The 27429-nt window shown below is 36.2% G+C and overlaps 1 protein-coding gene across 2 annotated transcripts; it reads left to right on the top strand.

Annotated features, from left to right (window-relative positions):
• The first annotated feature begins 405 nt into the window (after positions 1–405).
• Positions 406–26568, top strand: Znf800 (zinc finger protein 800). 2 transcript variants are annotated; one of them, XM_042695955.1, is made up of 6 exons: positions 407–511; positions 1025–1143; positions 6525–6620; positions 19090–19233; positions 21968–23660; positions 24822–26568. In XM_042695955.1, coding segments are annotated over exons 2-6 (1995 nt in total). In that variant the 5' UTR covers positions 407–511; positions 1025–1082; the 3' UTR covers positions 24823–26568. The 2 variants fall into 2 exon arrangements, with proteins under 2 accessions (XP_042551888.1, XP_042551889.1); XM_042695954.1 differs by having other exon boundaries at positions 406–511; positions 21968–26568.
• Positions 26569–27429: the final 861 nt, after the last annotated feature.

The following is a 27429-nucleotide window of genomic DNA, read 5'->3' as shown; positions in this document are numbered from 1 at the left end:
TCGGGCTCTCCGGGGAGGGGGCGACAGAGAAGAGAGAGGCTGACTGAATAAAGTTTCCCGAAACAACCTCTGCTACCAGAAAGGCCCGAGGAGGGGGCCGCCCCCTCCTTCCCCGCCCCGCTCCTCCAGCCGAGGGACCGTTGCAGGTGGAGCGGCGCCGAGGGGCGCGGAGGGGCGCAGGGCGGCCGTTGCCGCGGAGAGGCGCGCCTCAGGTCCTGCCCGCCCCGGCGTCTTCAGCGGCGGCTGGGCGGCCACCGCCGGGCCGTTCCTCCTGTCAACTGCCTGAGCCCGCGCGTCGCCGGCACGCCGTGAGTGGCCACCACCGCCTCCCCAGCCCCGGCCCGCCCTGGCCCGGCCCGGCCCGCGGAGGGACGTGGTGAGCGGCGGCGCTTCCGCGTCTGGCGGCGGCGGCGGGGACTCTTTGGGAGCGCGTCGGGCTGGCCGAGCCCGGCTCCGCTTGGTGAGGTGCGCGGAGGCTGCGTCAGGTGGGGCCCGTGGCCACAGGAGTTCAGTAAGTTGGACGCGCTCGGGAGTGGGCACCCGGGGCTGCGCCGAGGAGACCCCGACGCACGTGCGTGGCGGGAGGGCGCGACGCGGGCCTCCCGCGGGTGGGAGCCGCAGCCTTGGCCGCCCCGGGAGCTTGGCGGTGCCCGCTTCGCCCCGCGCCCTCTCCGCGCGCTCCCTCACCCGCCCGCCCGGGCCAGGCCAGGCCGTCGCCCGCCTGCGCTGCCCGGCCGGGGCCTTCTCCGTGCGTCGCGCTGCGCTGCGCCGCGCCGCGCGCCTCGGGCTGCGTTTCCGGGTAGGACGGTGAACCTGTGCGCAGAGCTCGGGCAGGACGCGCAATCCAGCGTCGGTTCTCTCTCCGAGAGGGAAGTGCGGGTCGGTGGCGGGAGCTGGGAGGGCGCGCGGCGGTGGGAACGTCTTTGGAAATTGCATCCAGAGGGTCCCCCTCCCCACCCCCACCCGCCCCCTCCAGGAAGGGAAGTTGTGGGTGAGTTGACGGGGCTGTGCTTCTCTCCCACAGTCGAGCCGCAATGAAGAGCTTCTCGCAGTGAAAGAAAAGTAGGTCGCACCCACTGAAAATGCCTTTAAGGGACAAGTACTGTCAGACGGACCACCATCATCACGGATGCTGTGAACCAGGTATGCCCTCGTTCCTTGCTGGAAACCTCCGTCTCTCGCGCCATTCTGCCTCCTGGTTCCTTCGACTTTTCTTTTGCCTCCTGCTTAAAAGTTGTAAAGCAAGGTATAATTTTCCCCAGCTCAAGCCACTTAGGAGGTTAAAAACCTGTTCAAACAAGAGGTCTCTCCCCCCCCCCCCCCCCACCACCACTCTATCCTTTAAAGAAAATACTGCAAGTGTCACGGTCAATCATTTCCACAAGATCAATCACTCAGTCCTTCTCCCTTCTCTTTCAGGGCAGCCTGCTGTTAGTGGTATACCCTGATGCTCTCTGAATGTTTAAAACTGAAGAGAAGGGCAAAGATAGGCTATAGAATATTTGTTTTCGTCTTCATGAGACTTGTTTCATTTTTAACTGTAAGAAATTAAAACAGTTGTCATGCATTTAAAAAATTCATACAATAGTATTAAAAGCCTAAAAGAAAGAGGTTAGTTTGAGTTAAGAAGGTTGGTTGAACTTGATGAGAGAATGAGATTTAATTAAAAACACCTTTGAAATGTACTGAATAGAGAGCTAACTACATTGCAAAGTATAAATAATAAGCCTTACTATTTAGATAGCAACATATAAGTATTCCTAAGGTATTTTATTTAGGTAATCCCGGCGTTAGTTGGATTTATGAAATGAAAAAGTTGTTTTGGGGAGTCTTATAAAGAACAGTAAACTTTAAATTGGTAAATGTGATATATAAACTATTGACAGTTCCTAGAACTTTGATAAGCTTTGTGACATTTAGAGGTTAACTTCAAAAGAGAATGATTGGATCCATGCACACTAAACCAAATAGAAGCTACTATTTTATTCTAGTTCAAAGGCAGATGCTTGTCATTATTTTTGACTTAAGAGTTATCAGGATTTTTTTGTACTTTCTCCTTGGGTTTTATCATGAGTTCATTTTAAATCATTTCTTACTAATAGGAAAAAATGGCAGTGGTAAAGGGGAAGAAATTCCATTTTCAGAAAAATGCTACACATGACAATAACATTTTCTGCAGCCTAATGTCTACTGTACTTTGCTGGGAACAGTAATAACTAACTTGTTTTACTAAAACAGGCAGTCCTAGGATAAGACCTAGTTTTTTGTTCATCTGTCCTTGGCTCACGTAACTTACAATATGCTTTCAAACTGCATATTTTGTGTATTTGAAATGAAGGTGTATTGCTTATATTTTATGGAGTTGAATGGAGTTTTTTTTAAATTTCTGTCTTTAACAAATTATTTGAGCCACCTATTAGGTGTCAGGTGCTGCCAAAGGCAATGGGAATAAAAAGGTTGAAAAAGACAGATAAAGCCTTTTCTCTTATGAAACTTGCCAGTGGAAAGAGATAAACATGTAATAAGATGATTTGTGAACATACTTTAGTGTATGCTGGTAATTAAAGTTTTTCTTAGAGACTTTTATTCCTTTTTAAAGATGTTTTGGAATTTTTGTTTGTTTTTGGTGCTGGTCCTGAGGTTTGAACTTGGCCTGGTCACTGTCCCTGAGTTTTTTTTTTTTTTTTTGCTTAAAGCTAGTGCTCTACCACTTGAACCATAGCTTCACTTCTGCCTTTTTTCTTTTCCTCTGTGGTTAATTGGAGATGAGTCTCACCTTTTCTGTCTGAGCTGGCTTCAAACCATAATCCTCAGATCACAATCTCCTGAGTAGCTAGGATTACAGACATGAGCCACTGGCACCCAGCATGGTACTTAATTTTAAAATATATATTGGAACTTCTTTTTTCTTTTTCATTAACAAATAAATTGCATTAAAGGTTTCATCTTTCTTTTATCAGACTCAACAAATTAAATTTAGTTACTGTGTTTTTTTTTTGTTTTTTTTCTTTTTTTGCTTAGGCAGAATTGAGCATTTTTTGAGGGCTTACTTCAAAGTTTTATTTTAACTTATGGGAGTTCATTGTCATTTTTTTTTTTTCCAAGGGAAGTTTTGGGCTGAGTGGGAGGGTGTGTCTAGGTTCAAAAAAAAAAAAAGATAATGATATGACAGTATTTAAGAGGCTGTCTTCTGGAGAGAAGTAAGTGACATGATATTTGAAAAATTCTTCAGTGAGCTTTCTTGAGCAGTCTGTTCTCTTGATTATGAACAGTGGGTAAATTTTCAAGAGAGCAGTATTCCTGAGGAAGCCATGTGCCTTAACGGGATGAGTCAGTTTGAAGTTGACATATGCAAAGTAATTTAATTATATCTTGTTTTTGGTAGCAGTACTAGGGCTTGAACTCAGGGCTTGGATACTGACTGTCCTTTAGCTTTTTTGCTCAAGGCTATCTCTCCAGCACTTGAGCCACACATCCACTTCTGTCTTTTTTCTGTTTAATTGGAGATAAAAGTCTTTCGGTCTTTCCCTTCAGTGCTGGCTTTGAACCTTGATTCTCAGATCTCAGTCTCCTGAGTAGCTAGGCTTACAGCCACTCAGGCTCAGCAATTTTAGTTACATCTTAAGAAGTATTTTAAATAGAAAATTTCAAGCATTCAAAATAGAATGCTGTAAAGAATCTGATATAACTCATACAAAACTCCCGTCTGTTATCAACGATCGACAGTTGCTTTTTTACGTTTATTTTCCCTTTCCCCCACAGTTCCCTTCTTCATCCTCCAACTGCTCTCTTGCTCCTATTTTTCCTAAGTGAATCTTAGACATCATAATTAGAAAAATCTTTTAAGGAACTTGTTTTTAGGCAAAAGAGATTTGCAAAAGTGGATTTTATACTGGGAGATGTCTTTTGGGAATGATGTAAAGAAAGATGTTACCAGGTCTGGATTTTTGGTTAAAGGGAGATGAGCTTTTGGGGAAAGGATGATCATGGTATTTGAACTCAGGGCCTTGTACTTGCTCTACCATTGAGCCATATCTCCAGCAAGATAGTGCTTTTTAAGATGGTCATAACCTGGATGAGTTTGATTGTGGACAAGATGATATGATGTAGAAGATGAAACTTTTATAAAGTATTAATGTATAAAGGTTTCTAGAGTTGAAAATATATTTTCAAGTGAAGAAAGAATTATTTCTTAAGAATGAGAGCTGCACAGGTGTGTATACCAAGTGTGGATGTGCTGAGTTAACCTTGGGTTTATTTTGAATGTTGCCTTAGATGTATATATGTCTGGTAGTAGTGTTCTGAGAGGGATAGGAAACTGCTGTACCTTTGTAAATCAGGTATTGCCATGTGGAGGTTGTTATAGAAAGTTATCTGGAGCATATACCTACAGAAATTAGACTCTAAGGTGAAGTCTGTATTATTCCCCATTATCTCTACCTGCTTTTTTTTTTTTGGTTCATTTTCTAATTTCAGAATTCTTTTAGAGCCAGACCATTGGTTCTTTATAGTCGTGTGGGATTTCACCTGTTGCTTTTATAGTTAAATTACTCAAATTTTAGTATACTGATCAGATAGATATTATTATCCTCTGTTTATAAACACCTGCTGTTTCTCTAAGACATTTTACAGAGATTTGTATGATTTTTTTTCTGTTTCTAGGGTCAGGAAAGCAGTGATTTGTACGTGATGTTACTATTAGTAGCTGGTGGAATGTTTACTGAGCACTTACTGTATCTTAGGCTCTGTTTTATGCAGTTTTCTTTATTTTCTTTAATTCTGACATAATCTTATGATTTGGTTACTTTCATCATCCCCATTTTAGAGAAGAGACAAGAGAGATCTGTGAGTTTAATTTACCTAGTTATATGTAGTAAATGACAGAACAAGAAATTAAATACTGATAGGCCTGATCTGGAGTTTTATTTTCTTTGTCATTGTAGTTATTACCAGTATAAGATGTTCTCAAAATTGTTCTATATGTGTTTTTAATTCATTTGAAATACTGAAGTATCTTTTAAAGTTGAGAAGACTTTGTTTGATGAAATAACTTAATCCTGAGCACATAGTTTCCTGTTTGTGTATACCAAGCACTTGACTTGGAGCATAAAGGAAAATTGAAGGCATTCTCAATATTCAAGGTCCAATTTAGGCTTCATTCCCTTTATAAAAAAGAAAACGAATTGTTATCCAAGCTTAAGCCCTGAAGCATTAGGAACACACATTATTGAAGGAATGCTTCTTATCTTGTCACACTGAAGGATATTCTGGGTTTGGATGGTAGTAGCATGTTTAAAAGAGAGATAATTAAAATGGCTGGTTTTTCTCCATCACATCCTTCTGTCTTTATTTGGTAACTGATGAAAAACTCAGTGTTCCTTTTCGACGACCTTGGTTTTTATAATCCAATAAATTTATTCTGCAAAACTAAGAATTTTGGAAATGAGGAATGTGATAGACCTTTGTATGTGAAATTGAAAAGTTTTAATTAATTTATGTTTTGATTTTTGCTACAGCCATAGCTCTGTGAAATGTTTTATTTCTAAAATGGAAGAATGATTGTTATTTATTAAAATGAGTTCATATTTTTTTCTTTTTCTTTTTTGGTACTGGGGAATCTAAGCTAGAATGTTGTACTTGCTAAGCAGGTACTTTGCCACCCTAAAATGCCATCCCTAAAATGTCTAAAAGCTCAGGCTTGGCAATAATCATGTGTTGCAGAAGGTGAACTCATCCCTGAAAACTACCTTGACAGAATCAGCTAAACTTTGTTGGTATGGCTATAAGCCTGTTTTTCTGTTATGAACAGCATATACTCAAATTACATTATATTTATGTATTTCTGTATCTAGGAATTAAGGTAAATGGGATCATTAAGGTTTTTTTTTCTTGGTAATTATTGATATCTTTAATTATCAGTGTATGTAGATCTGGTTTGTGTTTTCCAACAGCTGTAAGAAAGTCTGTTGTATAGATATTTCATAGTTTTAGTCTGGTCCCTATTAAGAGACTTTTAAGTTACTTGACATTTCTCTCAGTTATAAATAGTACTAGAATGCTGCAGTGAAAATTTTGTACACTCATTCTTGTGTACTTATCCACTTATTTTCTTAGGCAGTATATTTTAAGTTTTGCTGTGTTAGATAGGCTTTTGGAATGGTTTTTTGGAATGGCTTATTGGGTGTGACTAGGCTACCATTACCTTAGAAATGTCTAAGGTAAGTGGTTCCTCTTTAAGAGGAATAAAATGGCAAAAAATATGCATTAAATGGTACCACTATAGTAAGGTCTTCGTAGACACCTTGCAGTCCTAATGTAGCTTTTAATTGAAAATTATTTTAGTTCTTTTCCTCCATTGTTTTATTTTACCGTATAAAGATGACTGAATTTTACATATGTAAATATATGTGCTTGTGATTATCATTATTAACATAAATGTAGCAAACCATTGTTTTACTTCACTAGTAAACTATTTAAATAACTTTTTTTGTGGGGATTGGGGTGGGTGTTTGTCTTCCATGTAGTTTTAATCCTGGAGCCTGGAGATCCTCCTTTGTTACAGCAACCACTACAGACTTCCAAATCTGGTATTCAACAAATAATTGAGTGCTTTCGATCAGGTATGAATATTTTAGGATATATTTTTTAATCATCACATAGTAGTTAAAAAAATTGAAAAGGACTTAAGCCTTAATTTTTAAAAAAGCATTAGACTGCATACAGTGGTTTTTTTCTATAATATCCTTTTAGTTGTCATATTTTTAAGATGTAGATAAATAAATATTGATTAGGTTTAGAAATTATTTTTCAATACCACACATGATATAGTTTAAAATGAGTTTAGTATAGTGTAAAGAAAAATTTGTGGTATATTTGCTTATAAAGTGTATCTTCCTCTTAAAGATCAATTGTTATCTTTTGTCATGCTTTTTTTAAACTTGCAAAAGGGAGTAAATTATTTCAAGTCTCTATAAGCTTTGGCATAGTAGACCATTTCCTTAGAATGTCTGAGATGTTATTTGTCTTAGATTGATTATCTTACCATTTCTCATTTTTATTATTTTAAGTAGTTGTACAGTGGGGCTTCAGTTCAACAGTTCAACCAGTTTACAAGTACAGTGCATCTTGATCAATGTCATCCCATCTGTCATTCTCTCTATCTCTTTAACCTTATCATTTGTATTTAGGTTACTTCCTTTCTCCTGCCAAACTCTGGAGTTTCAATATATTTCATAGAGCACAAGATTAAAAAAAAGAGCGTATGTCAGCCCTGATAGCTTCTAAACATTTGTTTAGTTTTTATTTCTATTTGATAATTATAATAATTGTATTATAATAACTGGCTGTATATTTGTGCAGTTAGAATCCAATACTTTTGAATATATGTTATGCTATATGTAAGTGATTGAGAACTTTTTAACTCCTGTGTTATCAGTAAGGGCTTAGGTTGCTGTAAGTCTTTGACTCTAGAGGCTATTTAGTCAAATGTGGATATGCAGATAAGTACAATTGGTGGACACTTAAAAGGATTATTGTATTTTGTCATTATTTGAAAGCTTACCGTGTTAGGAGCAACAGATTCAAAGGGAAAACATAACTTATGATATATAATTTTTGTTTTATTTTTATGAAATTCCCTCCCCCTCCCCCTCTGCCCCTCCCCTGCCCCTGCTCCTGCCCTGCCCCGAGGACTTGAACTCAGGCTCCTGAGTTTCTCTGTGCTCAAAGCTAGCTTTCTAGCACTCAAGCCACAGCTCCATTTCCAGCTTTTTAAAAATAGTTTATTGGAGATAAGAGTCTCATAGACTTTCCTGCTCAGGTTGGCTTTGAACTTTGATCCTCATATCTCAACCTCTTGAGTAGCTAGGATTACATGTATGAGCCACAGGTGCCTAGTTTTGATAAGAATTTTGACATGCTTGTTCTTAAATCATCGAAAAGGGGAAAACATGTTTGCTTTTCTAGGATTCTAAGAAATTGTTTGTCTGGTAATCTGAATTAAACTATTCTCTGACTCTTCAAGGTCAGTTTCTTAGATGTTTTATTGTTAGTCCTCATGGCATTAGCTTTATGCTGTATTTAATTTAATAAGGATATGTGAGTCTTTTTTTATTAATGTTTTTTTAATTGTGAAAATATCGTACAGAAGGATTACAATTACAGGAGCAAGGTAATTAGTACATTTCTTACCAAGCATTGTTGCCTCCTCCTCTGTTTCCCTTACCTTCCCTGCCCTCCCATCCCCCCTCTGCCTAAGTTGTAAAGTTTTTCAACATAGCATCTTGTACATTTCATTGCTGCAATGGGTCTACCTGTATCCCTATTTAAACAATTTGTTTTTTCCCTTCCCCTCCTTAAATTATACCAACATCAACTACAGTGAAAACAGGGCTTATACCGTGGGGGAGGGACATAAAAAGCAACCAAAAAATCACCTTATAAATATGTTAGAAACAATAGCAAGAAAGAAAAACCACTTGAGTGATATGTGAGTCTTAAAGCCTGTTTTACAATATTTTTTACTGTTTCTTTATTTTTGGTATATGTCCTTGGTTTAAAGAAATAATCTGTAGTCAAGTCTCCTATACAATTAGAGTAAAATTTTACTTATTAGGGATATAAGTTATGCCAGTATGTATATTTCTGGCATGCAGAAAAATCGTTAATTTCTGTTTCCTTTAGCTACTTCTTTTTTTGATTGTTGTTGTAGGGCTTGAACTTGGGGCCTGGACACTGTTTATGAGCTTTTTCACGTAAGGCTAGCGCTCTACCACTTTAAACCACAGCTCCGCTTCCAGTTTTATGGTGGTTAATTGGAGATAATTGGAAATGCGGATAATTTATGGTGGTTAATTGGAATCTCACAGACTTTCCTGCCTGGCTGTCTTTGAACTGTGACCCTCAGATCTCAGCCTCCTGACTAGCTAGGATTATAGATATGAACCACTAGCCCCCAGCTGCTTTAGCTCTACTTTTAAAATAGAAATAAAGCTCATTGTTTTTTCTCATACCATGGAAATGAGAGTAATAAGCTTCTGTTAAAAATAGGTAATTTGTAAAGGATATGGTCATTTAATACTGCATTGTTATTTGATTAAGAAGTTAAAATTGATTAATTCATAAGTATTTTATCTCATAAAAGTGCCTCTTCAATACAATTACTAATGCAAGTTCTGTGTGTTAATTTTGGAAGGTAAACTTTTAAAGTTGAAATTGTTTTCTTATTGCAGTGTTTGCCATTTCTTTAATATGTAAGAACAAGGACTGTGCAATGGATAGTCTTATATGGCATCATTCGAAATCTATTGTTTATCTTTTGCACTATGTTCTTTTTAAAGAATCCCTAAAAAATTATCTTTTTGAGTCATGTTTGTATAGGAAAATTCTGTAAATACTACATTTTAAATTCTCTTGAGTACCCAGCAATTGAAATTTGAAGTGATTTAGAACTATACTAAATGGCTCAGCACCAGTGGCTTACACCTGTAATCCTGTCTATTTAGGAGGTTAAGATATAAGGATTATCTGTGAGGCTCTTCTCCAGCTAACCACCAAAAAACTAATATAGTAGTGGCTCAAGTACTACAGCACCACCCTTGAGTGAAAAAGCTACAGGATAACACGCAGACCTGAATTCAAGCCCTCAGTATTGGTGCAAAAAACAAAACAAAAACCCTAAATTGTGCTATTGAAAAATTCATTTTGGATTTAAAAATTATTGCATTATTGAGTCTCATAACTAAGAAAATTAATTTGCTCAGGATAGTAGTATCTTTAATTCATCTTTTAAGATCAAAGTGAATATATACAAAGTCTATGGAAGTGTAGTTCTTTCATACAAAGATTTAGTTCAAGGCTGACTAAAACTTGAGAGGATGGGATAGAAGTTTGGAACATGACTAAGGGACTAAGATCTTTTTAACTTGGGACCATCAGTTCCTCCCTACTCTACGCATTCTACTTTTTTTTTTAATTTAAATTTTACTGTAAAGGTAATGTACAGAGGGGTTACAGTTACATAATTAAGGTAATGAGTACATTTCCTTGTGAACAGTGTTTCCCCCTCCCAACTCCCCTCTCATCCATGTTATAAAGTTCATTTCCAGTATACTGTCTAGTGAGTATCAGTGTTGAATCAGTTCATTCTTTGTCCCACCATTTTTGTGATTCCCCTTCTCTTCCCCAAATCAGATAAACTTATATACAAGACAAAGGATAGAGGAATAAAAACCACTGACAACAGGAAATAAACCAAAGGTGGGGGGGGGGGGGAGAAAGAAAGAAAGAAATAACTGAAGAGTACAGTAAAAAAAAAAAAATCTTGTTTCCGATTTCCACCTCACTGCAGTTAGAATGGCCATTATCAAATAATAACATGCTGGCAGGGATGTGGCCAAAAGGGAACGCTGTTACCCTATTGATGGGAATGTAGATTTATTCAATCACTCTGGAAAGCAGTATAAAGAGTTCCTCAACAGACTAAACATAGAGCTTCCCTATGACCCAGCAATCCCACTTCTGGGCATTTGCTCAAATGATCACAAATCAGTCTGCACTAATGCCACTAGCACACTATTGCAGCATTATTTACTATAGGTAAGATATGGATTCAATACAGATGCCCCTCAGTGGACGAATGGATCAAGAAAATGTGGTGTATATACACAATGGAATTTTATGTTTCCATCAGCAAGAATGACATTGCCTCGTAAGGAAATGGAAAGACTTAGAATAAATTATACTAAGTGAAGTAAGCCATACCCAAAGAAACAGGTTGCATGGTTTCCCTCATTTGTAATAACTAGAATATGTCTGTAAATCTACAAGTTAGTTCAATGGATAGTAAAGACAAAAAAAATTATACTTGGACATGGCTAATTAAATAAGCATTGCACAGTGAGAACAAAGGAAGATATTCTTAGGGGAGAATCATAATGGCCCAATAGCTATGTACATATGACCATATAAAACGATGTTTATTGAAATGAACTCTACTTTTGCTACACACACTCTCAGTGACCAATAAATAACTCATCTCTTTCAACTATATTACATATATTGCCTTTTTTCCTTTTTTTTTTTTCTTTTTGGTACTGGGGTTTGAACTCGGGCCTTTCTCTTGCTAGACAAGTGCTCTATCTCTTGAGCCATGTCTCTATCCCTGCATATTGCTTTTAAGAACCTTCCTGTTAGTGCTATAAATCTTTGATAGATATTTGAAGATAGGAATCTGAGGTCCATGCTGTTGCTCTTGTCAGCCTACAGATGCTAAGACAGGTTGGACAATAGTAATATGTTAAGGTACCTATCAAACTCAGGCATTGTTTTCAGCTACTATATTGGTCTTTATTTGAGAGATGGCCCTTCTGCCTATACTGTCCTGTCCATGAGCTGGTATTCCTGTCCACGCTGGAAGTTCATAAGAGGCTTCTGTCTTAGTGGGCTGACTTATTTTTAAAGTTCACCAATCCCAGGTGTGTCATAATAACTAAATGATAAGTTTTTTTGTTGTAGGTGGTTGTGGGGCTTGAACTCAAGGCCTGGGCACTATCCTTGATCTCTTCTGTTCGAGGCTAGTGTTTTACCTCTTTGAGCCACAATGCCACTTCTGGTTTTCTGGTAGTTAATTGGACATAAGTGTCTCACAGACTTTCCTGCTTGGGCTAGCTTCAAACATTGATCCTTAGATCTTAGCCTCCAGAGTAGCTAGGATTACAGGTATAAGCAGTTAGTACTCGGCTGTGTGACAACTTTTAACTTGTTCTCTTTGCCTTAGAGTTATGTTGTTCTGAATCTTCTGGTTTTAAATTACAAGTTCTTCATTTCTGATTATGTTTTATTTCTGGATTCTTGATTTTTTTTTTTTTTTTTTTGGCCTTCATGGGGCTTGAACTCTGGGCCTGGGCGCTGTCCCTCAGCAATTCAGCTCAAGGCTAGTGCTCTACCATTTGAGTCACAGCTAAACTTCCTTGACTTAAAAAATAACACAGGGCTTAAATTCAAGATTTTATGCTTGCTAAGCTGGTTCTCTACCACTTGAGCCATACTTCCTGCTATTTTTGAAATAGGCTGTTCTGATTGAGCTTTTCTGCCTGGACTGGTCTCCAACTGTGATTCTTCTACTCTGAGCCTCCTAAGTAGCTAGGAGGCCTCCCATCAATAGCTTGATTGGAAGCTCGATTTAAAATAGTTTTTGGGGGGGGAGGGTTGAGGGTTTAGCTCTTTGGAAGAGCGCCTGCCTGGCAAGCACAAGACCCTGAGTTTGGTCCTTAGCTCTGGAAAAAAAAAAAAACTATAAAACAGTTTTTGGGGGTGTAGGGTAAGTAGTATGAGCCTGTGGATTAAAAAACAAAATATATAGGGCTGGGAAGGTGGCTCAGTGGTAGAGAGCTTGCCTTGCATGCATGAGGCCCTGGGTTCGATTCCTCAGCACCACATAAGCAAAAAGAAAAAAGCTGGAAGTGGTGCTGTGGCTCAAGTGGTAGAGCACTAGCCTTGAGCTGAAGAGCTGAGGGACAGCACCCAGGTCCAGAGTTCAGGCCCCACAACCGGACCAAAAAAAAAAAAAAATATATATATATATATATATATATATAAAATTATATATGGGTATCGAGCCAGAAGTAAATCTCTTATTTTGTCCCCTACTCATTTGCTCAGGTAACTACTGCTACATAGTTTGTATGTCTTCTTCCAGAGACCTCTTTTATATATGTACCAACCATAGATGGTTCATTTTCTTCCCAGTAGAAATGGTAGCAAACTCTATACTCTTGTGTACCTTCGCTTTCTGGATAGATTCGATTCTTGACCTTAGTTCAGGGAAAGATACCTTATGTATTTAGAAGGTTGCTGGTTTTGTAGCTGCAGATTTTCTACTCTGAGATTCTTGGTAGTTGGCTCATTTGAAACCTGTTTTGTTCTAAACCCTTGGCTTCAGATACTACCTTGACTGTACACTTTCCTTAGTGAAGTCTTAACTAGGAGCAAATCAGTGATTATTTGGTGTTTTCAAATTTCCCTTCTTTCTGTTAACACTTTATAAGTATAAAATTCAAAATAAGTAAAAAAGTTGTACCTTTAACTATATTAGGTATTATAATTGAGTTTACTGTTCTTTTTCATTCTCTTAGTTAGCTCACAGAGCCAAAGGAGCTATGGAATGTCCTAAGGTTAGAAGCAGAAAAGTGTGTGAGTTGAGATAGTCAGAGAAGAATAATCATTTTATGTAGATTCAAAATAGATCTTAATATGAAGAATAACATCTTTTAAAATTAATAAAATATACAAAGAGAAATGATATATAGCATTATAGAATAAAAGATTTTACATGTAGACTAGACTAGTATGTGCAAAGAATTCCATCTTTTTTGACTTGTGAATGAATAATTCATAGTGTGATAGTAAAAAATAAGAATTAGGTTTGTGTGATATTTGCTGTTGTCATTATTTTTCCAGGCTCTATCATTTGGTTTCTTAGAAATGCTTTTTTATTTTTATTTTTTTCTGCTTGAAGCAACTAGTTACAGTTAGCATAAGCTATGCCTGAATAGTGATGACTCAGTTCTGATTCTAGACAAAACCTTAGGATGGAAATGTTAATTATGAAAGATAACACAGGGTAGTTGTGTGTGTGTGTGTGTGTGTGTTTTGTTGTTGTCGTCGGTAGTGGGACCTGAACTCTGGGCTTGGACACTGTCCCTCAGCTCTTCAGCTCAATGCTAGGGCTCTTCCACTTGAGCCACAGTGCCACTTCCGACTTTTTCTGCTTATGTGGTGCTGAGGAATCTAACCCAGGGCCTCATGCCTGCAAGACAAGCACTCTACCACTGAGCCACCTTCCCAACCTCAGTATTGTATTTTTTTGTATATATTTTTTATTGTAGAGATACTGTACAGAGGGGTTAGAGTTACATAAGTAAGATAACAAGTACATTTCCTATCGAGCATTGTTACCTCCTTTGTTTTTTCCCTACCATCCCTACCCTCCCCACCTCCCTACCATCTCCCCTCCTCAAGTTGTAAAGTTTGTTTTCAACATAGTGTCTTGTACATCTCATTGTTACAATGGGTCAACCTGTATCCTTATTTCAGCATTTTGTTATTTGCCTTCCCCTCCCCAAATAAGAAAAATGTATACCAGATGCAGGGCATCAGAATCAAATACAGTGAAAACAGAGGTTATACCATGGGGGAAGAACATATAAGAGAAACAAAAAAAAATCATATAGTATATTGTACATATATTAAAAACAACAGTAAGGGCTGGGAAGGTGGCTCAGTGGTAGAGTGCTTGCCTTGCATGCATGAAACCCTGGGTTCAATTCCTCAGCACCACATAAGCAGAAAAGGCTGGAAGTGTCACTGTGGCTCAAGTAGTAGGGCGCTAGCTTTGAGCTGAAGAGCTGAGGGACAGTGCCCAGGCCCAGAGTTCAGGCCTCAAGACTGACAAAAAACAAACAAAAAAACAGCAAGAAAGATAAAACTTTTTTTTTTTTTTTGTTTTGTTTTTTGGGTTTTTTTTGGGTCCGGTTATGGGGCCTGAACTCTGGCCCTGGGCACTGTCCCTTAGCTCTTCAGCTCAAGGCTAGCACTCTACCACTTGAGCCACAGTGCCACTTCCGGCTTTAAGATAAAACTTCTTGTGTCCCTATCTTGGGGTTCCTTTCACTTAGAATCATCTCATATGGTCATATGTACATAGCTTTTGACTTTTCCTTCTGGTTCTAGAAATTAGTATTATATTTTTTGATGGAGTGTTTTGTCACATAGCAATTATAGGAAATTTAAAATGGGACTAGATACTTTTTAGTGGAATAAGAAAAATGTAGTTGTTTGATTTATGCTTGCATTCCTCCTCATAGCATATTCTCTGGTCTGTGCTCCTGGAAGAGCTACTACTTACATTAGTGTGTGGATTTCTCAGGGTTACAGACCATATTCTTTGCTTTCTTATTTCCAGTGAATAAGATTGTATCTGGTATTTAATAGGTGCTTAGTAAGTGTTTATTATAAAGATTCACCATATAGACACAGTCCCCAAAAGTAATTTTATTCATGTAAAATTTACTGTAGTTAATCCTGGTTGATGATCTATGTATGCAGTATATAATGACTTTCAGGATAACTTAAAACACGTAAGGCAAAAGAGCACAGGAAAGGAATAATTTGAAAGAAAATTATGTGGTTTTGTTTCTCAGAATCAGGAGATTCTGGAAGAACTTTATGATGCTATCTAAACAACCATGTCGGTTGTCTCAGATGAGAAGGGACTTTTAGTATGACAGAGGCTGTGTGTAGTTGTGAGCCAGACAATCAAAATGTATGCCATTATGTCCCCATGGGAGAAATGTAAAATTGTATGGTAACTAAAACTAAGAGAAAAACTTTTAGTGTCTGTATATAGGATGAGGCATATTTTTGTCATTTTGTAAAATGTATAAAGTAGAATTTGTGTGTGTGTGTTTTCACGCACATATGTGTTTTGGTCCTGAGGCTTTCTGAACCCAGGGCCTTGTTCTGTCCTTGAACTTTTATGCTCAAAGCTAATGCTCTCCTACAGAGTCACAATTCTGCTTCTAGTTTTTTTGGTGGTTAAGTGGAAATAAGACTCTCACTAGCTTTCCTGCCCAGGCTGGCTTTGAATCTTGATCCTCAGATCTCAGCCTTCTGAGTAGCTAGGATTACAGGCATGTGCTACTGGTGCCTGGTGAATTACACAATCTTTGAAGTTTTTGACTCCCCAGTCTATATCACATGGACTAAAAAACAAAGAGAGCACTCTAATGTGTCATTGAACAGATTTCAGTGGGCATTATCCTTAGCCTAGGAATATAGTGGTCAGCTTCAAAGATACCTTTGCTGCTCACCTAGATCTTCTAGTTTCATAGTGACATGGAAAAGTAATTTACAAGGTAATGGGATAAGCTGATATCAAGGATTCTTAACAAATAGGAGTTAAAGAAGGCTTCCTGGTGAAAGTGACATCTACCTTGGATCTAAAGGTTTTTAGAAGTGAACCAGACTAGGGAAGTGAGAATATTATATTTAGAAAAAAACACTCGCCTTGCATGCATGAGGCCCTGGGTTCGATTCCTCAGCACCACATAAGCAAAAAGAAAAAAGCCGGAAGTGGCGCTGTGGCTCAAGTGATAGAGCGCTAACCTTGAGCTGAAGAGCTGAGGGACAGCGCCCAGGCCCAGAGTTCAGGCCCCACGACCGGACCCAAAAAAAAAGAAAAAAACAGGTGAAGGCCTTCAGTGTGAAGGAAAGAGAGGGAATATTTCTTGGATAAATTTGGTATGCTTGGATTCATTATGTGTGTGTGTGTGTGTGTGTGTGTGTGTTTTGATAGAAACATTATTGATAGCTATGGATGATTACTTTGAGTCAAATTTTTTGGATGTCAATTGGGAATAAATATATACTTCCTACAGTATAACTGTTTAGGATTAATTAAGGAGTTGCTAATAACTGTTTTTCTGTGATTGAGAGTCTGGTAAACATAGGGATAGGCCTTATTTATGGATATAGGTAGACATTTTTATGCTTCTTTTTATTATTGTATATCACTTTTGTCCAAGGAGTTTGATTGTAGTTTTTCATATTTGGATATAATATACTTTGATTGCTGTTCATTCCCTCTTACTTTTTTTCCTTGTCTCCCTCTTTTGAACAATTTCATTATGCTGTTTTCTTGTATTTGTTCCAGTCATGGGACTTGAACTCAGGGACTGGGTGCTGTCCCTTAGCTTTTTTGCTCTACCACAATGGAAATGAGTCTCTGGGACTTTTCCTGTCTGGGCTGACTTTAGTGATCCTCACATCTCATCCTTCTGAGTAATGAGGATTACAAGCACAAGCCACTGGTGCCCTGCCATTATACTATTTTTATACATGCATATAATAATGCTTCCGTCATGTATACTATCCCCATCATTCCTCCTTTTTCCTCATGTTGGACCCTCCTTATTCCTACTCTTACATTAATGCTTTTGATTATTTTATGTATAACTTCATGCATATACACTATGCTTTAAATCTGCTACTATGGCCAAACACCAGTGGCTCATGCTTGTAATAGTCCTAGCTACTCAAAAGGCTGAGATCTAAGGATTGTGGTTCAAAGTCACCTGGGGCAGAAGGTCAGTGAGACTCTTGAGTTAACCCCAAAATGCCAGAAGTGGAGTTGTGGCTCATGTGGTAGAGTAAGAATTTTCAGGGACTGAGTTCAAGCTTCAGGATTGGCTGCATGCACATGTGTGCATACACACAAATACAAATCTGCTAGTATGTGCTTTCCATTTATATCTTCAGTTGATTTTTTTTTTGTACCAGTACTGGGATTTGAATTCAGGGCCTCACACTTTTGGTTGGCTTTTATTGTTTTATTATCAGATTTAAGTTTATTGAATGACTATGAGCAGCTACACTTGAATTAACATCTTGATTTTAAGATGATGATGAAGAAGAATTTCTCTTTAATATAAAAACATTACTTTTTCACAGATGGTAAATTTGCACTTATATGTCTAAATTTAATGACTAATAGCAAATAGGGGAAACAGAGGAGGTTAATTTCCAGTTATAGGTTCAAACGAGAAAACTAGCAGGATTTTGAATTCAGGTAGAAAGTTTCTTTTTTTCTTACTATTTTTTTTGTCAGCTGAAGGCCTGGATATTGTTCTGATTGCTGTCTCTTCGCTTTTTTTACCCAAGGTGGTGCTCTATCACTTGAGCCACAGCTCTACTTCTGTTTTGCTGATTAGAGATAAAAGTCTCACAAATTTGTTTGCCAGGGCTCACTTCCAGTTAGAATCCTTAGATCTTAGCCTCTCAAGTAACTAGGATTACCTGTGTCAGCTACTGGTGCCAGACAAATTGAACTTTTAAGTTAGATTACTCTGTTCCTTTTCAATCTTTTTAGTCTATGTTAAAGGCAGAATTGAATATCTTGTTTGGGCCAGCTAGTCTTAATTTAGAATGTTTGGAAATATTTTTTTCTTGCTCCTGGTATTATGTACTCAACTAGATTTTCTAGGAATGATATAATTAGAGAAGCTTAGCCAAAGCATTTTTATCCTTGTTCTACCTAATAGTTTGTTAATCAGTTATGTATGGGTGGGGACTTAAGTCACACTAGCTAGTAAAGCTTACAAATCAGTATTGTCAGCATATCTGTGCAAAAGGCTTGTAGAAATACCAACAAAGACCTATTATATTTATTTCTGGAAAATTTTATTTTAAAGATTGGATGCTTGTTGCCACTTATTTTTCTATATCTTTTGGTCTTTTATTGTAATTCTTAAGATTCCCTAGATTCAATAGCATTTCTTATTGAGTAATATTAGAACAGAATATTTTGTAGTTATAAATAAACTAGCCTTTGTCTTGAATGCTCATAGGGTTTATAATACAGTGCAAAAGACAGGCATTGAACTAGTAATTGTAATTAGTTGCAATTGGGGTAAGAATTCTGAAGGAGAAAGGCCTTAAATACATTTATAATGCTATTAAGAGGCCTAAGCAAGATTCTCTACTATCACACTAAATAGTTTTAATCCCATGTTGGTCCAGAACCTGAAATAATATAAGTTGAATTTAAGAAGAAGAAACAGAGTCCTCTGATAAAGTTATAACCTTCAATGAATTGGGCAGTGTATTTTAAAAATTCATTGTTCATTTCTTAATTCAGAAAAGAGCTAGAAGAACCAGCCAAAAAAGTTTGGTTGGATGTGGTAGTAAACATTTTCCTGCCCTCCCTACCCCAGACCTATTGAATCAAAATCTCCAAGTTTGGATCAACTGTTTGGATCAATCACATATCAAAAACTGCCTTAGGGTTTCCAAGAATTGATTGGCTAGTAAAGTAGAAAGAGGACATCAGTGTAACTCCAAAACTGCTAAATGATAGTAGAGTTTGCTTAGAACTTAATTTATAACTTAATTCTAAATATAGAAATGTAGAAATTGGCAATGTTTATGTTTTGTTTTCAAAACCCTTTTGGGTTGTCAAAAGTGGTTTCCCAATTTAAAAATGCATGTTTAAATTACTTTTTGTGTTAATTTTTCCTTTCTTTTTCTTTGTAGGAACTAAACAACTTAAGCATATTTTATTAAAAGATGTGGACACTATTTTTGAATGTAAATTATGCCGCAGTCTCTTCAGAGGATTACCAAATTTAATTACCCATAAGAAATTTTACTGCCCACCAAGTCTCCAGATGGATGACAGTAAGTTTTATTCATATACCCAGTTATGTCTGTCTGTCTGTCTGTCTGTCCTACTCTTACCCTGCAACTGTACATTTGCATTAAAATGGCATTGAGGGGCTGAGAAGGTGGCTCAGAGGTAGAGTGCTGGCCTTGCATGCTTGAGGCCCTGGGTTCGATTCCTCAGTACCATATAAGCAGAAAAAGCTGGAAGTGGTGCTGTGGCTCAAGTGGTAGAGTGCTAGCCTTGAGCTGAAGAGCTGAGGACAGCGCCCAGGCCCAGAATTCAGGCCCCACGACCGACCAAAAAATAAAAATAAAAAAATATAAAAATAAGATGGCATTGAACTTAGCAAAGACAGTACTAAAATTGTTTCTTAGGTACTCTATAGCCATACTATATGAGTATCTCGAGACTCGAGATACTATTATAGGAAGTTAAATTTATTAGTATACTTTTTTATATTAAAGTATTGGCTACTGTTTTTGAATGTTCATATGGACCATATAGTTTATACTCAGATTTAGTAAGGAAGTACATTACTGCTATCATGAAGGAGCAATTTCTTTTTTAATTAACAGCGTCTAACCAGATATAATTGGTCACTGCTTTATCCATAAGTAAATGAGAATGCTGGAAATTAATGAGTAAATCAGATCATTTCTTGATAATGATGGAAAGCATTTAAAAATTGTTAGTAATCTACTATTTTCTGGGTCTTGATTTGACAATCAGTTTTGTTCTTAGTGAAATGTATTTAGATCTGTCCCTTTATTGCTGTTAAGATTGTATCACATACTAACTTGAGGTTAGAAATGTCTTTTTGTCATGAAGGCTAGTAGACTATGTGAAACCAAATGTTTGTTGGAATAAGTATATTCTTTTTATATGTTAAGGTAACAGTCTGCATAATTGTATTATTTTCTTTAAAGAGTTAATGTAAATTCTTTAAAATACATTAATTACAGATTACTTCATTGTTTCTTATTCAGGGGTTTAAATTTTTATGGACTTAACAATATATCACTTACTTTGTCAGACTGACACTATAGATGGATTGTGGATTTAAATAATTTATCCTTTAACCTTTTGGAATGGGGTGAAATGCAAACTATATGAAAGTATTGTGTTTTTTTTTTTCTATTCTTAGCTTTGAAGTAGGCTATAAGGGTATAGTTAGACAAATTCCTATTGCTATTTGATATTATTGAACTTACTATTGAGCTGTGAATTAAAAGGTCGCTGATAGAAGTTAGTTTCAAAAGTATCCTTTCATACTCGTAGGAAATTTATTTCTTTGTATTTTTTTAAAAAAATATTTAGGTTGTAGAATTTACTAAAAGAGTGAAATGATAGATGGATTTACCAGATTTTCACTAGTCTTGGTAATTCTACATTTTTATGAAAGTATTATACTACTTTACCATCTTAAAAAGAAAGATGAGTAGATTAGAGGAGTTATAATGAATCATTTCTTGATTTCTAAGGTAATAGATTTGGTCTATGTATTTGTACCTAGATTTTAGAATTGTATGTGGAAAAATAACTCATTTTAGACAACTTTGTTGAAATAGGCTATTTTTTTTAAAACTATAAAGGGTGAAACTATTATACAAATAAAACTAGCTCTATTTTTTGAATAAATATGGTTTTTAACCATGTATTTTAGTAACAATGTCTTGTTAGGACAGGTGCTGGTGGCCCATACTTACAATCCTAACTATCTGGGATGCTGACATCAGTAGGATTGCAGATGTGGGCTAGTCTGGGCAAAAAAATTTTCAAGACCCTTTTCCGATAGCTGAGCAGGAAGTGATATATGCCTTTCATATTGGCTACATGGGAGGCTGAGATTAAGAGGATCATGATTTCATGTCAGCCCAGACAAAATCCATGTGACTTTATCTCAGTGGAACAAGCTGAACATGGTGGCATGCCTATTACCATAGCTACAATGTAATTTAAAAAAGTATGGGATTATGGTCCAGGTACATATTGAGCATAAAGTGAGGTCCTACAGAAAAAATAACCAGTGCCAAAAGGGCCAGAAGTATGGTTTAGTAGTACAGACCCTGCTTGGCAAGCATGAAGCCCCGAGTTCAAACCTCAGTACTGCTTTAAAAAATTAAAGATGTAAAATAAGATTAAGTTCATAGCAAATACTTCTTTATACATCATGTCATATTCATCAAAATTACTGAGAAATTTTTTTTATTTCTGTAAGATGTTGAGATATATACTATAGTACTTAATAAAGCTTAATAGGAATAGTGTTTTATTTTAAAAAACATTTTTATTTATATAAAACATTCTTCAAGATGTTCAATATAACCTGGATTATGAGAATTTTGAGTACTTTTGCTAGTTTGAAACTTTGATATTGAGCATGTAAATTGTGAAAATATGACATTTTCAGACTAAAAATATGCAATGCAATTTTGTTTGTTGGAACATCTATATGCATATATATATTATAATAAGAGCACTGAAAGCAATAGTAGCTGTTTAGGATGATATCTTCCTTAACATTTTTATACCATGATGAGAATTTGAGTTAAAGCATTTTTTAATTTTGTTAATGCTTGTTTTTATGTTCAAAGAATTTGAGCAGTAGATAATGTACTTGTAATAAATATGGATCAGGAATAGAGCAAGTTTTATGATAGAGCTTTGTAATTTATTTTAAAATACTAGAGGACTCTAGAGCAGAACAACTTCAGATTAAAATGTGTTTTTTTTTTTAATCCTTGACAGACCTTCCTGATGTAAATGATAAACAGAGCCAAGCCATAAGTGATCTCCTAGAAGCCATATATCCAAGTGTGGATAAGCGAGAATATATTATTAAACTAGAACCCATAGAAACTAACCAAAATGCAGTGTTTCAGTATATCTCAAGGACGGATAATCCCACAGAAGTCATAGAGTCGAGTGATACTCCTGAGCAAACTGAAGTTCAAGTCCAGGAAACTAACACAGAGCAGTCGAAAGTAGTACCAGTTGTAGACACAGAGGTGGAAACTGTAGAGCCCCCTCCTGTTGAGAGTGTTACAGATGAAGCTACACCTACATCTGATGAACAGCCTCAGGAATCACAGGCTGACTTGGAAACTTCTGATAATTCTGATTTTGGTCACCAATTGATATGTTGCCTTTGTAGAAAAGATTTCAATTCTAGACGTGGTGTTCGTCGTCACATTCGGAAAGTACACAAGAAAAAGATGGAAGAACTAAAAAAGTATATTGAAACACGGAAGAATCCAAACCAAACTACTAAAGGACGCAGTAAGAATGTTCTAGTTTCATTAAGTAGGAGTTGTCCAGTATGTTGTAAATCATTTGCTACAAAAGCGAATGTAAGGAGGCATTTTGATGAAGTCCATAGAGGACTAAGGAGGGATTCAATTACTCCTGATATAGCAACAAAGCCTGGGCAACCTTTGTTCCTGGATTCTGTTTCTCCTAAAAAATCTTTTAAGACTCGAAAACAAAAGTCGCCTTCAAAGGCTGAATACAATTTAACTGCATGCAAATGCCTCCTTTGCAAGAGGAAATATAGTTCACAAATAATGCTTAAAAGACATATGCAAATTGTCCACAAGATAACTCTTTCTGGAACAAACTCTAAAAGAGAGAAAGGCCCTAATAATACTGCCAACAGTTCAGAAATAAAAGTGAAAGTTGAACCAGCAGAATCTGTGGAATCTTCACCCCTTTCCATTACCCATTCTCCACAGAATGAATTAAAGGGAACAAATCATTCAAATGAAAAAAAGAATACACCGGCAGCACAGAAAAATAAAGTTAAGCAAGACTCTGAAAGCCCTAAATCAACTAGTCCGTCAGCTGCAGGTGGCCAGCAGAAAACGAGGAAACCGAAACTTTCAGCTGGCTTTGACTTCAAGCAACTTTACTGTAAACTTTGTAAACGTCAATTTACTTCCAAACAGAACTTGACTAAACATATTGAGTTGCACACAGATGGAAATAACATTTATGTTAAATTCTACAAGTGTCCTCTTTGCACTTATGAAACTCGTCGGAAACGTGATGTGATACGACATATAACTGTGGTTCATAAGAAGTCATCTCGCTATCTTGGGAAAATAACAGCCAGTTTAGAGATCAGAGCTATAAAAAAGCCTATTGATTTTGTTCTAAATAAAGTGGCAAAAAGAGGCCCTTCGAAGGATGAAACAAAACATAGTGATTCGAAACATGATGGCACTTCTAACTCTCCCAGTAAAAAGTATGAAGTAGCTGACGTCGGTATTGAAGTAAAAGTCACAAAAAACTTTTCTCTTCACAGATGCAATAAGTGTGGAAAGGCATTTGCCAAAAAGACTTATCTTGAACATCATAAGAAAACTCATAAGGCAAATGCTTCCAATTCACCTGAAGGAAACAAAACCAAAGGCCGAAGTACAAGATCTAAGGCTCTTGTCTGGTGAGGAACAGTTACAGAGTTTTGCTTTTTTACCCCCATCGAACTAAAAAAAATTGACCATAATTTTATAGCTGGTTCATTTTAACACATTTACTTCCATTTATCTCATGTCAATGGGAACTGCAAGAGTGACGTGCATATTGCATTTACCTCTTCAGTGACCTTTATTACAGTGGTTTGGGAACAAAATTAACTTCAGAACTTACTTTCCACAGGACAATGCAATGTAGTTATAGATAGATGGCACAGGGTCAGTGCTTTCTTTTAATGTAAAATATATACATTTATTTTGGTATATGTTTACAATAGAAATCTTGTGTTTAACTTTGCACAGGCTTACTTTGATTTGGTGGCTTCGTATATTAATGCATTGTAGGGAAATTAAATATATTAGAATGAGTTTGTGAAGATGATAATTATAGGAAGAATATTTTGAGGCACTGTAATTATTGTAAAAATCTGTGATGGTTAAATAAAATGCTGCACTCAGAAAAAAAAATCCCCGAATTAAATTTAGAATAATGATTAGCATTTAATATTTACCTTTATTACAATAGTTGCAGGTGAAGGGGAAAGTTGGTAAACAAAAGTTTGATTTTTTTTTTTAGGAGTGTGTATTAAGAGACTTGTTTTTAGTTTTGAATTATAGAAAAAACTAAGTCTAGATACTCTTTATTTTTCTCTTTCTGCTTGAGCAGTTTGGTGATCATTATCTCAACAGTTAATATTAAGAAAGGATTTTTTTTTGGTGGCTGTGGACTGCAAGAAAAGTAAAATCCTTATTTGGAAGAAAGAAAAAAAATAATACTTAAGCCTTTAGAACAAATATAGAGTTTTCAAATGCAATCTTAAAGGAAGAGCAGACTTCCCATGCTTGCTTGCTTTTGCAAGTCTATTTATTTTTAAAGTTTACTTTCTGTACCAATGTCTCTTATGTTTAATGTATTTAGTATTAGTTTCAAAGTCAAGTTCTAAAGCAAAATACTTAGTTTGAGTGTTTGATAGGTTAACTGTTCCAGTTCGACTATCACACATTTTTTTATTTGTGTGGAAAACCTGAGATGAAACCGTTCTTTAGAAGTCATTTACTGTTGTGTAATTTTAAGACCACGGTTTTATTGATAAACTCAAAAGTATTCATTTATTCCCATTTCTCCTCAGATAACTTCAAGTGATGTGCGAAAAGGTTTGAAGTTCATTTTTATGGAAAGACTTTAAATTGTTAGAACCACTAAACGTCTTCACATGGTACTATGAGGAAAAAAAAGAAAACATTTTCATAAATTTTCAACTGTAATTGCTGTTTTCTGACAAAAATAGTAACCATCTAACTAGTTTTTAAGTCAGTGCCTATTCCATCACTTTCAACTAGTTGTGACTTTACGTATTTTCATCACAGTCCTTCACCTAACCACCTTGGCTTTATGCATTTGGTCTACAGTTTCTACAGAATTGTTGCAAATTTCATTTTGCAAATAATTTGTTGATTAAAATGATCAACTGCCTGAAGAAAATAAGTTTTTCACTGACAGATTTTATACTTTTAGTGATTTAAGTTTCATTTCATTTTATTTTGCAAAATTTTCATTTGGATTGTACAGACATATGATTTTCTAGTGAGTATATTTTAGGAACAAAAGATAAATTAGTATCAACACATTATATTTAGTCTCCTAAATATTTGTGATCATTTTACATCCATTTGTTTCTAACTTGTTCTCCAGCACTTAAATATTTGAAGGTTTTCCTCTGAACTATATGCTACATTAAAGTTAAAGCTCATTTTAATGCAATGATCATTACATTTTTATTTGTAAACATCTGAGGATTTTGTGAAAATTAAACATTCCCCTATTTTTCTTTTTTATATAAAGCACTTTAATGATAGATGCAGCCTTATTCTTCAGTTTCTATATTTTTTAAAAGCCCAGACATTAATGCTTATATGAAGGTAATAAATAGCTTGCTGATATTTTATGGATGAGGACAATCCATGCACAACCACTTCTTATGTTACTAGTTTATTTCTTTAAGTGTTGCTGAGAAAGAAGATGGGGCTGTAAACCTTGATTTTTATTTTTCTCCCAAGAAAGATTTTTAAATGACTACTTTAGATAATATTTGACTCCTACAGTAAAATTTAGAAAATAATGAGTTCTTGTCCATTTTTGTAATCAAGATTTTAGAAAAAAAAGTACATCTATCTTTATGAAATTTTGGGGCAGGGTTTTGTGTATCAATATTTTGTAATTTTTAGAGGATATTTTATTTTTTAGTAATTTGTGTCAAATTATAATTTTAAAAGTTACAGCAGAAAATATACCATGTTTTTATATAGGTTCACATCTGTACTTAGAATGGACTATGTCCATCTATATATTCTTTTTGTATAAACTTTTAAATTGTTTAAGATCCATAAGGTCATAATAAAATGCTTCTATAGCTAGAAAAACATTTACCCTTCTCAGTGCTTTGCACTAAAATATACTGTGAAAGGAAACTAGAAAGACTGTAATTGTTGCTGGAAATGTTCTATATTGAATGTACATGTTCTTGTTGGAAAAAATGTACTATATGTGATGGAAATAAACCAGACTCGAAGTTATTTCAGCTAAATGTGCTTCAACAAAGGTGCATTGGTTGAAACTTAAATGTTTTATTATCAAATTTAAACTTACTCAGTGACTATGAGCAGCTACACTTGAATTATATCCTGATAGTTTTATTTTTAAGAAGTAATGATTTCTCTTTAATTTAAAAACAGGTTACTTTTTCACAGATGGTAAATTTGTACCTATAGGTCTAAATTTAACGATTAATATATTTAGGGACTAAATGTGTAGGTGGCATTTCATTTATAAACCATCTTCATTAGTTGCACATTATTAAACCTGTATTTTTGACTTTTGCAAGGTGTTATCTTTTTGTGCATGCCTACACACAAGACATACTCTATGTTGGCTTTTTCTACTCTGCTTTACTTGTTACATTCTGTAGGGAAGACAAAAAAAAAAAAATAGCCTGATATTGGTGAAGGGAGGACAAGTTGCTTGAAGGCCCTTACCTCCACCCACTGTTTCCCACAAGACCTTTCTCAGTATGTTTCCTCCTAAATAATCTTTGAGCCATAGAACAGGTCTTTAGAAATAGGAGAAAATAAGAGTTCTAGGGACCGCCAGAAAATCGCATCTGGATCATAGAAAAAAAATTTCCTAAATTAGAGGGGTCTAGAGAGATTGGGAGCATTTTATCATAGTAGGAATGGTGGCACACATAGCAGACTAAAATGGGACTTGTTTAGAAAGATAGAATGAACAAGAAATTAGAAAGAAAGTGTCCTTCTTTCCTTTTCTGATCTTCATCCTTATATCTTGGTTTTTAACTCTGAGCTCTGTCATTTCAAGGCCTAAGACTTGATGTCCTTGATGTTAAAAACATGGAATTTTTGTCAGCCTTTCTGTACTGAGGTATATGAAGAAGTATTTCTCATTTTTTGTTGTAGTGAGAGGTAATTAAGAAGAAAAAAGTCATCAGAAACTGCTTATTTTATATTAAGACAAATTTCGGACTATAAAATTATACCCAGTTTTGCTGCCATTTGATCAGTTTGAGTTTTTGTAGCCAGGTGCTGGTGGCTCACGCCTGTAATCCTAGCTACTCAGGAGGCTGAGTTCTGAGGATCACAGTTCAAAACAGGAAAGTCTGGGCAGGAAAGTCCATGAGACTCTCATCCAATTAATCACCAGAAGTGATGTGGCTCAAGTGGTAG

The sequence above is a fragment of the Dipodomys spectabilis genome, unplaced genomic scaffold (assembly GCF_019054845.1).
Source record: "Dipodomys spectabilis isolate Male_0828 unplaced genomic scaffold, ASM1905484v1 ptg000197l, whole genome shotgun sequence".
Classification (NCBI taxonomy): Eukaryota; Metazoa; Chordata; class Mammalia; order Rodentia; family Heteromyidae; genus Dipodomys; species Dipodomys spectabilis.
Note: the sequence above shows the minus strand (reverse complement) of the source record. Positions and strands in the feature narration are given on the sequence as shown.